Source organism: Ascidia mentula, chromosome 1 (genome assembly GCF_947561715.1).
Source record: "Ascidia mentula chromosome 1, kaAscMent1.1, whole genome shotgun sequence".
Lineage (NCBI taxonomy): Eukaryota > Metazoa > Chordata > Ascidiacea > Phlebobranchia > Ascidiidae > Ascidia > Ascidia mentula.
The window spans coordinates 5,172,369-5,187,590 of record NC_138566.1 but is presented as its reverse complement, the minus strand read 5'-3'; the positions used below and the strand labels follow the sequence as shown (position 1 = coordinate 5,187,590).

Here is a 15,222-nt window from a genome sequence, read left to right as displayed (position 1 = left end):
GATGCTAGTAGTTGCTTTAATTCATCGTTTGCAGCGTCAGGTGGGTTAATTGAAGTGTTCAAAACAACAAACAACGCGCATATGGTCGGAAGTGTACAAAACGGTGTGACCAGCAATTCGTCCTGTGTAGTTGCTGAGCAGTCCTACTCATTTGAAAGTAAGTAATGTCAATTTATGTGAAGTACAGTTGTTTTAAATTTGTTTTGATTCCAGTAAGTTGTTCGACCGACGGAAACACTCAGTATCCCATCACGAAGGTCAACTGTCCACCTGGATGTCAAGGTCGAATTTTCCCATGCGGAACCAACGCTTATCATGTTAATAGTTCGATATGTGCTGCTGCATCAAAAGCTGGACTAATTTCTGGTAAGTTTCAAAATGTATCATACATTTCCTCTTTGGCCAAGTCAAGGTATTTGGTTGAAACCGCTTTGAAAGTTGATGTCGTGTTTCAGGTAAAAGTTGTTCAAAACTCATGTTGATTTTGGGTGATCGCTGCTCTTCTTTAACAAGTTTCTTTAACTATGTTTGTGTAGGTAAAGGTGGGCTTGTAACGATGTACAAGTATACAAATGAAAGCAACGTTTACATTGAACGTGATTCGTTGGTAAATGAGTGCACAGCAAGCTCGTTGTTTACGTTTTCAGGTAAGCTTCAATTTATTTCATGGGCAATTCTAGAAACGTATAGCAAAATTTGGCAATGTGCAAGATACGTTTGACGATGTGATTTAGTAGCACAGTATTTTCAGATATAAACGCCTGCACTTTTGGTAACCCCTGTCATAACAATGGAACTTGCGTTGACCTCCTGGGTGGTTACTCATGCATTTGCACACAACTATTCACTGGAACCAATTGTGACCAAGGTACGTATTAGCCAACGAATAAATTATTTGCTGTAGCGTTCGGTTTTTTAGAATGTTAAAAAACATCCAATGTTTCTATTTTTCGTGATAATATTGTTTAAGAAGTAAAAATGTTCCTTTTGTACAGTTACTGAGCAGACCTACTCTAATTAAAGTCAATTTATGTGAAGTGGAGTTGTTTGAAATTTTTTGTGATTTCAGTAAGTTGTTGGACTGACGGAAACACTCAGTATCCCATCACGAAGGTCAACTGTCCACTTGGATGTCAAAGTCAAATTTTCCCATGCGGAACCAACGCTTATCATGTTAATAGTTCGATATGTGCTGCTGCATGAAAAGCTGGGCTAATTTCTGGTAAGTTTCAAAATGTGTCATACATTTACTCTTTGTCAAGTTTTTTGGTTGAAACCGCTTTGAAAGTTGATGTCGTGTGTCAGGTAAAAGTTTTTGAGAATCTCACAGTGATTTTGGGTGATCGCTGCTCTTCTCTAACAAGTTTCTTTCACCATGTTTGTACTAACAGGTAAAGATGGGCTTGTAACGATGTACAAGTATACAAATGGAAGCAACATTAACATTGAACGTGATTCAGTTGTGAATAAGTGCACAGCAAGCTCATTGTTTACGTTTTCAGGTAAACGTCAATTTCCTTGAAATGCAATTCTAGAAACGTATCGCAAAATTTGACAATGTGCAAGATACGTCTGACGATGTGATTTAGTAGCCCAGTATTTTCAGATATAAATGCCTGCAGTTTTGGTAACCCCTGCCATAACAATGAAACTTGCGTTGACCTCCTGGGAGGTTACTCGTGTATTTGCACATAACTATTCACTGGAACCAATTGTGACCAAGGTACTAGTGTCCGAACCAATGCATGACTATAGCCTTTAGGGAAATAATGTTGAAAATGATCGAATAATGTTGTACTGTAATAAACATTATGATCCTCAACACACACCGCGACAATGCGCCGTTGTAAAGCTAATCATAGAACTGATGTCTAACAAGAACGTAAATGTGAAAATCTTTTTTGACAACCAATGATACATACATAGTTTTGTTTCAGTTTTTCTTCAGCACTATGCTTGTCACCCACCTAAGTGCAAATCTAACATAATTTGAAAGTAAAACTGACGGTTTGATATAATAGCACTTAATTTTGATTTTACAACTTGTATAAATATAATCAACAATTACACTTCAGGTATTCCAATGCTGGTTGTGTGCGAAAGCTCCACTGAATTAAAGACTGACCATAGTTTGGTGAAAGTATTACAAGCAAAAGGAAGTTTGCAATCGGCAGATATCTGAGCATTGTAACAAAAGAATTGTTTCTAAAAAAACAAATCTTGAAACGAAAATACAACATGAATTTCTGGCTGTATTCGTTTTCTTTCTAACATAAGGTAAACTTCTTTCTGAAGATCTGCAATTTGTAAGTTATTTAGTAACTTGCATGACATTTATAGCTGTCATGGGTAACATCGACAAATTGCTACAACAGGCTGTGCAACTTCTTATTACTTGCAGAGTCTCTGATGAAAGTAAGTCACGAATTATTTTCAACAAAGTGTATTTACCTCCAGCGCTATTTTGTACTGTTTACCTTTGCTTGACTTGTCGTAATTGCGAAGACGTGACTCATATCTGAAACCATAAACTGATTAAACGTTTTTTAACGTTTTTAGTGAGTTGCAGTCAGGGACACTGGTTCGACCTAATTGGTTCCATCAGTGCAATGAAAAATCTTTCAGTAAGTTTGACGTTTGCGACACGTATTTTGGGGAAGAAAATTGTGGCTCTATTGCAAGATAAATCCAGCTGTCGATAGCTTTAGTCACGTGTGGGAACATAGTGGTGACTGCACTTTGAGGGTCGTGGTTTCCAAAAAACACATGTTAATCTTCTCACAATGTCATTCAGTTGCTCTGAATAAATATGCAATTGGAGCAGAAAACATGTAAAAATCAAATCCAAAGGCGTACACTAACGTTAACATGCGGTCCTTCTAAAATGTGCTCGTGCAACTATGTGCTCTATGTGCAACTATGTGAAGCTATGTGCAACTATGTGAAGCTATGTGCAACTATGTAAAGCTATGTGCAACTATGTAAAGCTATGTGCAACTATGTGAAGCTATGTGCAACTATGTAAAGCTATGTGCAACTATGTAAAGCTATGTGCAACTATGTAAAGCTATGTGCAACTATGTAAAGCTATGTGCAACCATGTGGAGATATATGACTCCCATATTAGGTAAAGGCCCAACTTTTTTCTCCTGCCCAAAATCTACTCAACCCACCTGCATTTTATTATAGAAAACAGCTATGAGGCGAAATCGAAATGTCAAAGCAACTTAAAGCCATATTTGAAATGTAATACTATTGAATGTTCGAATTCATATAAATTAACCTAATTTTGCAAACCTGACAACTAATGTCCTTACACAGATTTTTAAACAAAAATATTCACTTGGTCGAAGATCAAATGCCAAGCGCCCATACGTATTGCGCAGCACAGAGGAAATGCATTAAGAAAGAACTTTATATTATTATGGAAACAATCAAAGAAAGCAAAAAGATGTAGTTTTAACAAATTTACATCAAAATAAAATTGTCTTCTCCTTTTGAATTTATTACCAATGCTTGTTTTAGCATGTGAGATATTCGTGGCGAAGAAAAATATTGTTCTTCCAAGACAAAACCACCAGACGCAATTTTACAGCTTCAATCGCGTGTGGAAATATTTGGGTCACTGCAGTTTGTGTGTCTTTATTTCCAGAAAACACCTGTCAAACACGCTTGCAATTTGAAACCAATACATCGGTCACTTTTGTACAATTCAGTGCAAAAAAAGCAATGCAAAAGACAAATGTCGACGCTACAATACTGCTTTGGCAACATTTTTCTATTAGATAGACACCACGTCGATGTAGCACTATGATAACTTATACCAAGTATGCTTACCACGTCTGCGCCTTGCTTGTCGGCCACGTTCCTCCACGTTGTGTCTGTAGGTCCCATGTACGAGATTTTGTAAGATGTTACCCACTGTGCAATCCTGCCGTCTCCACGACCTTGTGTTATGACGCCATCTATCGACGTGGTTGTGTTTAAGACGACTTGGATCCATTCACCGGCTCTTTCTGCGGAATATGATTTCGCCGTTGTACAGACGTAAATTGAGCTACAAAAAAAACTTACATAGGCCCCGATTCAGACTTTAAATGTTAGTGCGACAGCGAGTGTAAAACACTGATTATAACGAACTATGAATGAAAAGATGGGTTGGGCTTGAAAAGATAAATACAGAGTTGGAATCACAGGCTTCATAAAAGATTTATTCGGTTTTAAACCTAAAAAGCAGCGAAGCGAGTTCTTCTTAGTTTTGGTTTTCAGGGAGGGGTTCTTATATAGGCCTACAGACATGTGAAGTATGCACTACGATCCATGTCTTGTTTGTTAAAATTAGTTATTGCCCGATTATAACGTAAAAACTAGTCGTTAATAAGCAACAATGGAAGATTTATGCTTTATAGAAACATTTTATATGCAACAAAATACGGAAATTTTAAAAAATATTAATGATATCATGGTTTTGTGAGACGTGCAATAAGTTGTCTAATCCCGCTAAATTAAACAACGTAAACGTATGATGAAACCACGTGGCGTGGCTGTTCTATATCGATATATGGGTTTACGCGTTCCACCTACGGAACTTGGATGCCCAGCCACCGAAGTTTGTTCTAGTCGTGGTCGTCGTTCCTGGATTGTCAAGTCTCCCCCATTTGGCCAAGTGTTTTGAGGCGCTTCCATATTTAGAAGATGCTGACAGGGCGCTGTCCGGAATACTCCAGTCCTTCAATCCAAGGTAACGATTGCACACTTAACAAGAAAGATCTTTGATAAAGCTTTTTGCGCTAAATTCTTACTCTGTTACCTGATGAGCAATCTTTCCCAGTCGTTCCCCGAGGGCATTCGCACGCGTAATCGGCCAACAAGTTGATGCATTTGCCGTTGTTTTTACAGGGATTGGTCAGAGAACATTCGTCCAAGTCTGGTAACAAATTCTCCATTTGTTACATATTTGTTTATCGTCATATCTCTTACGCCTCCAGTGGTTGCGTGTGATTTCTATGGTGGCTTTTGTGTGTGGTTAAACGAGAGTATGTATGCTTGAAATACTTGTTGCGTGAAGGACTTACTTTTTATCGACTTAACGGTTTTATTGTAGTCATACATACCCTGCTGGTTTCAAGCAGGTCCTACGAACCTTAAGATAGATGAACGCTATGCATACATTATTTCACATATTATGCTGCTGTTGATAGATGAACGCTATGCATACATTATTTCACATATTATGCTGCTGTTGGCGCAAGATATGATGTCATTCAACACAACTGTCCTTCTGACACAAAAACTAACTTAGATTTATGTTTTAATTAAGCGGAGAGACTTGTTCGTTCCTAAACTGATTATACTGGTTAAAACAAACACGGTATCGCAATTAAGCGTAATGAAGATATATGTACATACATATATAAATATATGGCTTTACTTGCCTTTAAACGTAAACCAAGTTCCGGCCTTCTTACAAGGGTTTGGAAAGTTGGCTGCCGTCCCTACATCGACATTAGCTCCGTTTGTGTATTTGTAGAAATTAAGGGCTCCACCGTTGCCTGTGCACAAGTTTTTTTTGTTACAACGACCTTTAAAACGCTAAATAACTTGTAACTGTAACAACATGCACGTTCTTTAGTTATTTTGTTCTGTAATGCAAAAAAAACTAATCGAAAGGATTAAATTTATGGCCCAATATGTCACCGTTTAATAATAAGCCTTCCTTTATTGCGGCCGCGCACACAGAGCTGTTGACGTAATACATGCTCGTTCCGCATGACTTGACGTAACCATGGCACCCAGAGGGACAGATCACTTGACTAATAGGAAACTCTGCTTCACCAGTCGCAGAACAAGTCACTGCAAAAGTCAACAAGAAAAAAATGTCCGTTTTTTCGAACAAAAAAATGACCGAAAACTTTAACATGTTATGTAGAAAACAAGCCTACAGCTCGCCAAAAAGTGATAGAGATGTTGGAATGAGTAAACAGAAGGCCTATAGGGAATAGGAATGTTTCTTGGTAGAGATATATGTTGTTATTTGCGTACTGTCAAAAGAGTATCCGGTACTGTGCGTAGCGCACGTTTTGCTCATAACTCCGTCTTTTCTTGCTCCGACATATTTTCCAGCATTATCTGTCTTGTAGATTGTTACTGGACCTCCTGAATCTGAAATGAAAGAGCTGAAACTATTTGGTTCCATATTGAAAAAAAATAACCATGCATGGGCCAGTTGTATACATGGAAAGTTGTAACTCAGTTGTAACAATAATCTCAAATTGCATCCAGTTTTTCAGGAATTTTTCGGAAACTCCTCATAGTCACTAAAGCTGCAGAAAACACTTTTGTTTTGTTCGATGCAATTAGGTTACTAACTTCGAATGTCACTGTTGTTACATGTTTGATCGAAATGACAAGGTTTTTAATTTTATGATTGAATAAACAAGAAAACAGGGTACCATCAATGCGTTGATCTTGCATCGCAGCCAGGCATATTCGCCCACTGGAATAAACTCCACTTCCACACAGATCTGAGGACTGCGTCCAACATTTCGGTGGACAAATTACGGTTGTGATTGAGTGGTTAAGTTGCGAGAATTTGGTGTCGCACGTAACTAGGAATAAATCTTTGTCAGCTTACTTCCTGCTTGCCTACTTACCTATTGTAAATCAATTACGTAAGCCTGCCACTCTTCGAATGACCTAACATGCACCACAGCTTTGTAGTTTTGCTTTATAACAAGTGGTGGGATTTTAGTATTTTAGCAACCGGTTCTCTCACAAGCAGCATGTCATAGTAACCGCGGGATTACAATGTTCGAAGTGAAACATGGGCCTACACTTTTTGTTGTTAACAACCATTAAATTCCAAGAACCTAGAACCGGTTCACACGGTGCGAACAGGCTGAATCCAACGCTGCTTATAACCTACCCTACATTGCGAGATTGTCGTCGTGAAATATTTTACACAAGTTAAGCGCCATATTTTTTTGATTGCCAAGATTCAATGCCGCACAAAGAACCACAATTAGTTGTCTACATGAAAATAGTATAATGTTTAGAACGTACTCCCAAGAAAGTTTCAGTCCTTTCGTTACAATTGCCTGTTGCGAGTAAAATATTCAATTATTGCTGTCAAACAAACATGGCAAAATTTCACCAGAATGAAAGGGGGTCGCGAGTAAATAGCTTGGGATGCCCTGCGCTAGATTACCACATGAACATATCAAACACTACATGGTATAGGAAGCATAAAACATACATAACAGTGCCATGGCCATAATTACTTTACCTTGCATTGCGAGGTTGATGTGAACGAGCATTAAACATATCGACACTTCTTTCCACATATTGCAGCAACAAACAAACGGGTTGTGCTCCAGTGACACTTTTCCCCACGTTTAAATCTGCCTTTAAACCAAACGAACACCTAAAATCTTCATCACAAAAGAGGAACTAAATTAGAACCCATGTGACTAAAAGCTCCAGCGACCCCAATATAAATCTTTGTCAGGTTACTTCCTGCTTGCTTACTTACTCCTAAGCTTTTTGTTGTTAACAACCGGTTCACGTAGGCCATTAAATTCCAAGAACCTAGAACCGGTTCGCACGGTGCAAAGAGGCTGAATCCACCTCTGCTTATAACCTACCCTACATGGCGAGATTGTCTTCGTGCAATATCCCACTCAAGTTAAGCGCCGTAATTTTTTGTTTGCCAAGATTTAATCCCACACAAAGAACCACATTTATTTGTCTACATGGAAATAGTAAATACTGTTTGTAAAGTACGAAGAAAGTTTCGGTCCTTTCGTTACAAATGCCTGTTGCGAGTAAATAGTTTGGGATGCCCTGCGCTAGATTACCGCATTAACGTATCAAACACTTATACATGGTATAGGAAGAATAAAACATACATAACAGTGCCGTGGCTATAATTACTTTACCTTGCATTGTGAGGTTGATGTGAACGAGCATTAAACACATCGACACTTCTTTCCACATATTGCAGCAACAAACAAACGGGTTGTGCTCCACTGAAATTTTTTCCTCAAGTGTTAATCTGCCTTTAAACCAAACAAACACCTAAAATCTTACTGCATCACAAAAGAGGAACTAAATTAGAACCCATGTGACTAAAGGCTCCAGCGACTCCAATATTGTTGGTCACGCCACAGTCTGTACTCATACATGCCACCATGGTTTGTGCATTCATACTACTTTCAACTATAATCGATAAATACCAGCCAGGATACTAACACAACTGAAAATCTCCTTGCTTCCGCACCAAAAAACAACTTTATTATAACGTAGATGTTTACATGGGTGTCAGAAACAGTGATCCTTACTTAGTGATGCGTAGACTGAGATAAGGCGCCATTGGAATATTTTACTTAAAAAGTTGGTACATTCAAACGAGTAGACAATTGCTACGTTATTGGTAAAGTATTTCGCCTAGTTTTATAGAAAGGTATCGGCTAGAGTGCTGTACTAATCAACAAAATATGAATGGAATCTTAAACTTTCCACCACTGGTGACAGAAACTTGTCTTTCGTTAATTTCTAACAGAGGTCTTCAATCCCCAGCACAGGATCCGAATGCGGCTTTTCTGCCCTCAGGTACCTCAAGATTTTGCAATTCACTGAAGTATGTAGGGAACATCTAACTGTAGATGCATCACAACGACATATTTCATGTCGATGGCGTTAAGCTTTTCCCTCAATCAAAACAGCTCTTGCCTGCATAAAGTAATCCGCTACGGTTTTGGTGAATTTCCGGCAATTCAGTCAATTAAGCATGGTGTAACTAATGTTTAGTAAACTGTACGCGACAAACAGTATGCAATGCACCGCGTTTGGCAAAGAAGGCCACGCTCTCAATTTAAAGTTGTAACCAACCAAACCAAAGCAAGTGCATTTTAATTAATCTGTTCCTCCGGCACAAATAAACGTGTAACTATTATTCACCGACGTTTCACTTGTCACTCGGCTTCCTAAGGCGATTTCCTACGGCTGTGACAAATGCCGAGCGGTTTAACAAACAATAAACGTGCTCAAAATTTGTTGTTAAGTGAGTTATTTTCGATCTATGAATGTTATTTGCCTAGTAACGTGACCTGAAAGTCAGAAACCACAGTAAATTGCCTGAACTGCAAATAAAAAAAAACGCTCTGTGGTCGCTGTTGTCAGTGGAAACCCGCTGATTAGGTGATTATATAATTGTTCAGTTGGCTGCTATTTTGCTTAACGGTAAGTCAGTTGCCGTCAAAACATTAATCAAAATAACATTACAATCAATTCGCTTTAAAACAAAGGGGAAAAGCTTGAAAACAAAGGGGAAAAGCTTTATCCGTTGATAAACCAACATGATAAAACCGCATGGTATTTCGACATGAAATAATGTTGTAGCCCACTGTTAGTTTACATAAAGGTTTTATGCGTGGCAAAATTTTTGATAAACATCTTGTAGTTCTGACGTCATTTCCAGACTTTTCTCACGTTGGACTGTCGGAGTCACGTTGAGGTTGAGACTGAGGTTGAGGTAAATTAGCGCATTATGATTAGAAGGAAGTGAATGCGAAAAGGTAGTGTGTCATCAATTTGTGACCTACGTCCACCGGCAACTCTGGGAGTAAGTAAGAAGTTGCAAGAAGGAAGTTGCACTGCATGTTGCAGTCATTTGTCGATGTGACTCATGTCAGCTATAAATTTCATGCAAGTTACTAAATAACTTACAAGTTGCCGATCTTCAGAAAGAAGTTTACCTTGTGTTAGAAAACGAATACAGCCAGAAATTCATGTTGTCTTTTCGTTTCAAGGTATATTTTTTGGAAACAATTCTTTTCTTACAAAATTCCCAGATCATGGCCGATTGCAACTAATAATAATATTCCACTCTAAACATTGTACCGTCGATAAATTGTTCCTTTATAGCCGCCAGACAAATGGGTCCTTCAGAGTAGACACCTTCACCACACAACGTAGAGTGCTGTTTTAAGCAGTCAGGCGGACATATCAGCTTTGAGATTGAGTGGTTCAGTGCAGAAAATGGAGTCTCACAAGTTTTGGTTGGACAAAAAGACTGACCATAGTTTGGTGAAAGTATTACAAGCAAAAGGAAGTTTGCAATCGGCAGATATCTGAGCATTGTAACAAAAGAATTGTTTCTAAAAAAACAAATCTTGAAACGAAAATACAACATGAATTTCTGGCTGTATTAGTTTTCTTTCTTACACAAGGTAAACTTCTTTCTGAAGATCGAAAATTGGTAATTTATTTACTAACTTGCATGAAATTTACAGCTAACATGAGTAACATCAATAAATGGCTACAAAAGGGCGGTGGAACTTCTTACTTACTTGCGGAGTCTCTAATGGACGTAGGTCAAATTATTGTCACCAAAGTATGTTTAGCTCCAGCGGTATTTTGTACTGCCTACCTTTGCTTGACTTGTCGTAATTGCGCAGACGTGACTCATATCTGAAACCACAAACTTATTAAAAGTTTTTTAACGTTTTTAGTGAGTTGCAGTCAGGGACACCGTTTCGACCTAATTGGTTCCATCAGTGCAATAAAAAATCTTTCAGTAAGTTTGACTTTTGTGATACGTATTTTGTGGAAGAAAATTGTGGCTCTATTGCAAGATAAATCCATCTGTCGACAGCTTTAGTCACGTGTGGGAACATATTGGTAACTGCACTTTGAGTGTCGTGGTTTCCGAAAAACACATGTTAATTTTCTCACAATATCATTCAGTTGCTGTGAATAAATATACAAAACAACAAAGAGGCGAAATCGAAATGTCAAAGTAACGTAAAGCCATATTTGGAATGTAATACTATTGAATGTTCGAATTCACATAAATTAAGCTAATTTTGCAAACCTGACAACTAATGTTTATTGCAAAGATTTTTAAACAAAAATATTCACTTGGTCGAAGATCGAATGCCAAGGGCCCATACGTATTGCGCAGCACAGAGGAAAGGCATTAAGAAAGAACTTTATATTATTATGGAAACAATCAAAGAAAGAAAAAAGACGTAGTTGCTTGTTTTAGCATGTGAGATATTCGTGGCGAAGAAAAATATTGTACTTCCAAGACAAAACCACCAAACGCAATTTGTCAGCTTCAATCGCGTGTGGAAATATTTGGGTCACTGCAGTTTGTGTGTCGTTATTTCCAGAAAACACCTGTCGAATACGCTTGCAATTTAAAACCAATACATCGGTCACTTTAGTACAATTCAGTGCAAAAAAAGCAATTCAAAAGACAAATATCGACGCTACAATACTGCTTTTATTTATTAGATGTACAACACGTCGATGTAGCATTATGATAACCTATACCAAGCAGACTTACCACGTCTGCGCCTTGATTGTCGGTCACGTTCCTCCACGTTGTGTCTGTAGGTCCCATGTACGAGATTTTGTAAGATGTTACCCACTGTGCAGCCCTGCCGTCTCCACGACCTTGTGTTACGACGCCACCTATCGACGTGGTTGTGTTTAAGACGACTTGGATCCATTCACCGGCTCTTTCTGCGGAATATGATTTCGCCGTTGTACAGACGTAAATTGAGCTACAAAAAAAACTTACATAGGCCCCGATTCAGACTTTAAATGTTAGTGCGACAGCGAGTGTAAAACACTGATTATAACGAACTATGAATGAAAAGATGGGTTGGGCTTGAAAAGATAAATGCAGAGTTGGAATCACAGGCTTCATAAAAGATTTATTCGGTTTTAAACCTAAAAAGCAGCGAACCTTAGTTTTGGTCTCTAGGGAGGGGTTCTTATATAGGCCTACAGACATGTGAAGTATGCACTACGATCTTGTCTTGTTTGTTAAAATTAGTTATTTCCTGATTATGACGTAGAAACTAGTCGTTCATAAGCAACAATGGAAGATTTATGCTTTGTAGAAACATTTTATATGCAACAAAATACGGAAATTTTAAAAAATATTAATGGTATCATGGTTTTGTGAGACGTGCAATAAGTTGTCTAATCCCGCTAAATTAAACAACGTAAACGTATGATGAAACCACGTGGCGTGGCTATTCTATATCGATATATGGGTTTACGCGTTCCACCTACGGTATTTGGATGCCCAGCCACCGAAGTTTGTTCTAGTCGTGGTCGCCGTTCCTGGATTGTCAAGTCTCCCCCATTTGGCCGCGTGTTCTGGGGAGCTTCCAAATTTAGAAGATGCTGACAGGGCGCTGTCCGGAATACTCCAGTCCTTCAATCCAAGGTAACGATTGCACACTTAACAAGAAAGATCTTTGATAAAGCTTTTTGCGCTAAATTCTTACTCTGTTACCTGATGAGCAATCTTTCCCAGTCGTTCCCCGAGGGCATTCGCACGCGTAATCGGCCAACAAGTTGATGCATTTGCCGTTGTTTTTACAGGGATTGGTCAGAGAACATTCGTCCAAGTCTGGTAACAAATTCTCCATTTGTTACATATTTGTTTATCGTCATATCTCTTACGCCTCCAGTGGTTGCGTGTGATTTCTATGATGGCTTTTGTGTGTGGTTAAACGAGAGTATGTATGCTTGAAATACTTGTTGCGTGAAGGACTTTCTTTTTATCGACTTAACGGTTTTATTGTAGGCATACATACCCTGCTGGTTTTAAGCAGGTCCTACGAGCCTTGAGAAAGATTACCGTTATACATACAATATTTTACATATTATGCTGATGTTGGCGCAAGATATGATGTCATTCAACACGACTGTCCTTCTGACACAAAATATTAACTTAGATTTATGTTTTAATTAAGCGGAGAGACTTGTTCGTTCCTAAACTGATTATACTGGTTAAAACAAACACGGTATCGCAATTAAGCGTAATGAAGATATATGTACATACATATATAAATATATGGCTTTACTTGCCTTTAAACGTAAACCAAGTTCCGGCCTTCTTACAAGGGTTTGGAAAGTTGGCTGATGTCCCTAGATCGACATTAGTTCCGTTTGTGTATTTGTAGAAATTTAGGGCTCCACCGTTGCCTGTGCACAAGTTTTTTTTGTTACAACGACCTTTAAAACGCTAAATAACATGTAACTGTAACAACATGCACGTTCTTTAGTTATTTTGTTCTGTAATGCAAAAAAAACTAATCGAAAGGATTAAATTTATGGCCCAATATGTCACCGTTTGATAATAAGCCTTCCTTTATTGCGGCCGCGCAAACAGAGCTGTTGACGTAATACATGCTCGTTCCGCATGACTTGACGTAACCATGGCACCCAGAGGGACAGATCACTTGACTAATAGGAAACTCTGCTTCACCAGTCGTAGAGCAAGTCACTGCAAAAGTCAACAAGAAAAAAATGTTCGTTTTTTTCGTACAAAAAAAATGACCGAAAACTTTAACATGTTGTGTAGAAAACAAGCCTACAGCTCGCCGAAAAGTGATAGAGATGTTGGAGTGGGTAAACAGAAGGGCGATAGGGAATAGGAATGTTTCTTGGTAGAGATATATGTTGTTATTTGCGTACTGGCAAAAGAGTATCCGGTACTGTGCGTAGCGCACGTTTTGCTCATAACTCCGTCTTTCCTTGCTCCGACATATTTTCCAGCATTATCTGTCTTGTAGATTGTTACTGGACCTCCTGAATCTGAAATAAAAGAGCTGAAACTATTTGGTTCCATATTGAAAAAAAAATTAACCAGGCATAGGTATACATGGAAAGTTGTAACTCAGTTGTAACAATAATCTCAAATTACATCCAGTTTTTCAGGAATTTTTCGGAAACTCCTCATAGTCACTAAAGCTGCAGTAAACACTTTTGTTTTGTTCGATGCAATTAGGTTACTAACTTCGAATGTCACTGTTGTTACATGTTTGATCGAAATGACAAGATTTTGTAATTCTGTGATTGAATAAACAAGAAAACAGGATACCATCAATGCGTTGATCTTGCATCGCAGCCAGGCATATTCGCCCTCTGGAATAAACTCCACTTCCACACAGATCTGAGGACTGCGTCCAACATTTCGGTGGACAAATTACGGCTGTGATTGAGTGGTTAAGTTGCGAGAAGTTGGTGTCGCACGTAACTAGGAATAAATCTTTGTTAGCTTACTTCCTGCTTGCCTACTTACCTATTGTAAATCAATTACGTAAGCCTGCCACCCTTCGAATGACCTAACATACACCACAGCTTTGTAGTTTTTGCCTTATAAGAATTAAGTGGTGGGATTCAAGTATTTCAGCAACCGGTTCTCTCACTAGCAGCATGTCATAGTAACCGCGGGATTACAATGTTCGAAGTGAAACATGGGCCTACACTTTTTGTTGTTAACAACCGGTTCACGTAGGTCATTAAATTCCAAGAACCTAGAACCGGTTCACACGGTGCGAACAGGCTGAATCCACCACTGCTTATAACCTACCCTACATTGCTAGATTGTAATCGTGCAATATCCCACTCAAGTTAGACGCCGTAATTTTTTGTTTGCCAAGATTTAATCCCACACAAAGAACCACATTTAGTTGTCTACATGGAAATAGTAAATAATGTTTGTAAAGTACGCTACTCCCAAGAATGTTTCAGTCATTTCGTTACAATTGCGTATTGCAATAAAATATCCAATTATTGCTGTCAAACAAACATGGCAAAATTTCACCAGATTAAAAGGGGGTCGCGAGTAAATAGTTTGGGATGCCCTGCGCTAGATTACCACATGAACATATCAAACAATAGATGGTATAGGAAGCATAAAACATACATAACAGTGCCATGGCTATAATTACTTTACCTTGCATTGCGAGGTTGATGTGAACGAGCATTAAACATATCAACACCTCTTTCCACATATTGCAGCAACAAACAAACGGGTTGTGCTCCACTGAAACTTTTTCCTCATGTGTTAATCTGCCTTCAAACCAAACGAACACCTAAAATCTTACTGCATCACAAAAGAGGAACTAAATTAGAACCTACGTGACTAAAAGCTCCCGCGACTGCAATATTGTTGGTCACGCCACAGTCTGTACACTTACATGCCACCATAGTACGTGCGTTCGTACCACTTCCGCGATATTCGATAAAGAGGGGAGACCGGGGATACCTCGGACACGGGGATACCTCGGACCAGGTATTTTACGTCACAATTAGGTGTTGTTAAGACACTATTACAAAAGCTTTATGTCTCCATCAAACGTTAACAGGAACTTTGGAATAAAATGATGTCTGCTTAAATGTTATAATCGAAAA

General features: G+C 38.6%; 2 protein-coding genes across 2 annotated transcripts; both read right to left on the bottom strand.

The window, feature by feature from the left end:
- Positions 1–3,324: 3,324 nt before the first annotated feature.
- Positions 3,325–7,343, bottom strand: LOC145895612 (uncharacterized). Its single transcript, XM_082984446.1, has 9 exons — positions 7,286–7,343; positions 6,453–6,608; positions 6,043–6,162; positions 5,698–5,853; positions 5,436–5,552; positions 4,811–4,927; positions 4,585–4,755; positions 3,838–4,016; positions 3,325–3,659 (listed from the first exon to the last, which is right to left on the bottom strand). Exons 1-9 carry the CDS (start codon positions 7,341–7,343, stop codon positions 3,522–3,524), a joined length of 1,212 nt encoding a protein of 403 aa, XP_082840572.1. The 3' UTR covers positions 3,325–3,521.
- A 3,585-nt stretch (positions 7,344–10,928) lies between these two features.
- LOC145911042 (uncharacterized) lies at positions 10,929–14,907 on the bottom strand. Its single transcript, XM_082998280.1, has 9 exons — positions 14,765–14,907; positions 13,907–14,062; positions 13,501–13,620; positions 13,154–13,309; positions 12,892–13,008; positions 12,314–12,430; positions 12,088–12,258; positions 11,351–11,529; positions 10,929–11,181 (listed from the first exon to the last, which is right to left on the bottom strand). The coding sequence occupies exons 1-9, from the start codon at positions 14,820–14,822 to the stop codon at positions 11,044–11,046; spliced, it is 1,212 nt and encodes a 403-aa protein (XP_082854406.1). The 5' UTR covers positions 14,823–14,907; the 3' UTR covers positions 10,929–11,043.
- Between the last annotated feature and the right edge of the window lie 315 nt (positions 14,908–15,222).

What these genes read in the sequence shown, in the direction of transcription:
- LOC145895612 (XM_082984446.1), bottom strand. Translation starts at nt 7,343, where the DNA reads ATGTGGAAAGAAGTGTCGATATGTTTAATGCTCGTTCACATCAACCTC. An exon ending in GGAAGGCTTATTATTAAACG is followed by an intron (nt 5,553 to 5,697) that starts GTGACATATTGG and finishes ACTTGTGCACAG; the next exon opens with GCAACGGTGGAGCCCTTAAT. An exon ending in TGGGAAAGATTGCTCATCAG is followed by an intron (nt 4,756 to 4,810) that starts GTAACAGAGTAA and finishes TTTCTTGTTAAG; the next exon opens with TGTGCAATCGTTACCTTGGA.
- LOC145911042 (XM_082998280.1), bottom strand. Translation starts at nt 14,822, where the DNA reads ATGTGGAAAGAGGTGTTGATATGTTTAATGCTCGTTCACATCAACCTC. An exon ending in CATCAACCTCGCAATGCAAG is followed by an intron (nt 14,063 to 14,764) that starts GTAAAGTAATTA and finishes ATTTATTCCTAG; the next exon opens with TTACGTGCGACACCAACTTC. An exon ending in ACAATCAAGGCGCAGACGTG is followed by an intron (nt 11,182 to 11,350) that starts GTAAGTCTGCTT and finishes CGTATTCGACAG; the next exon opens with GTGTTTTCTGGAAATAACGA.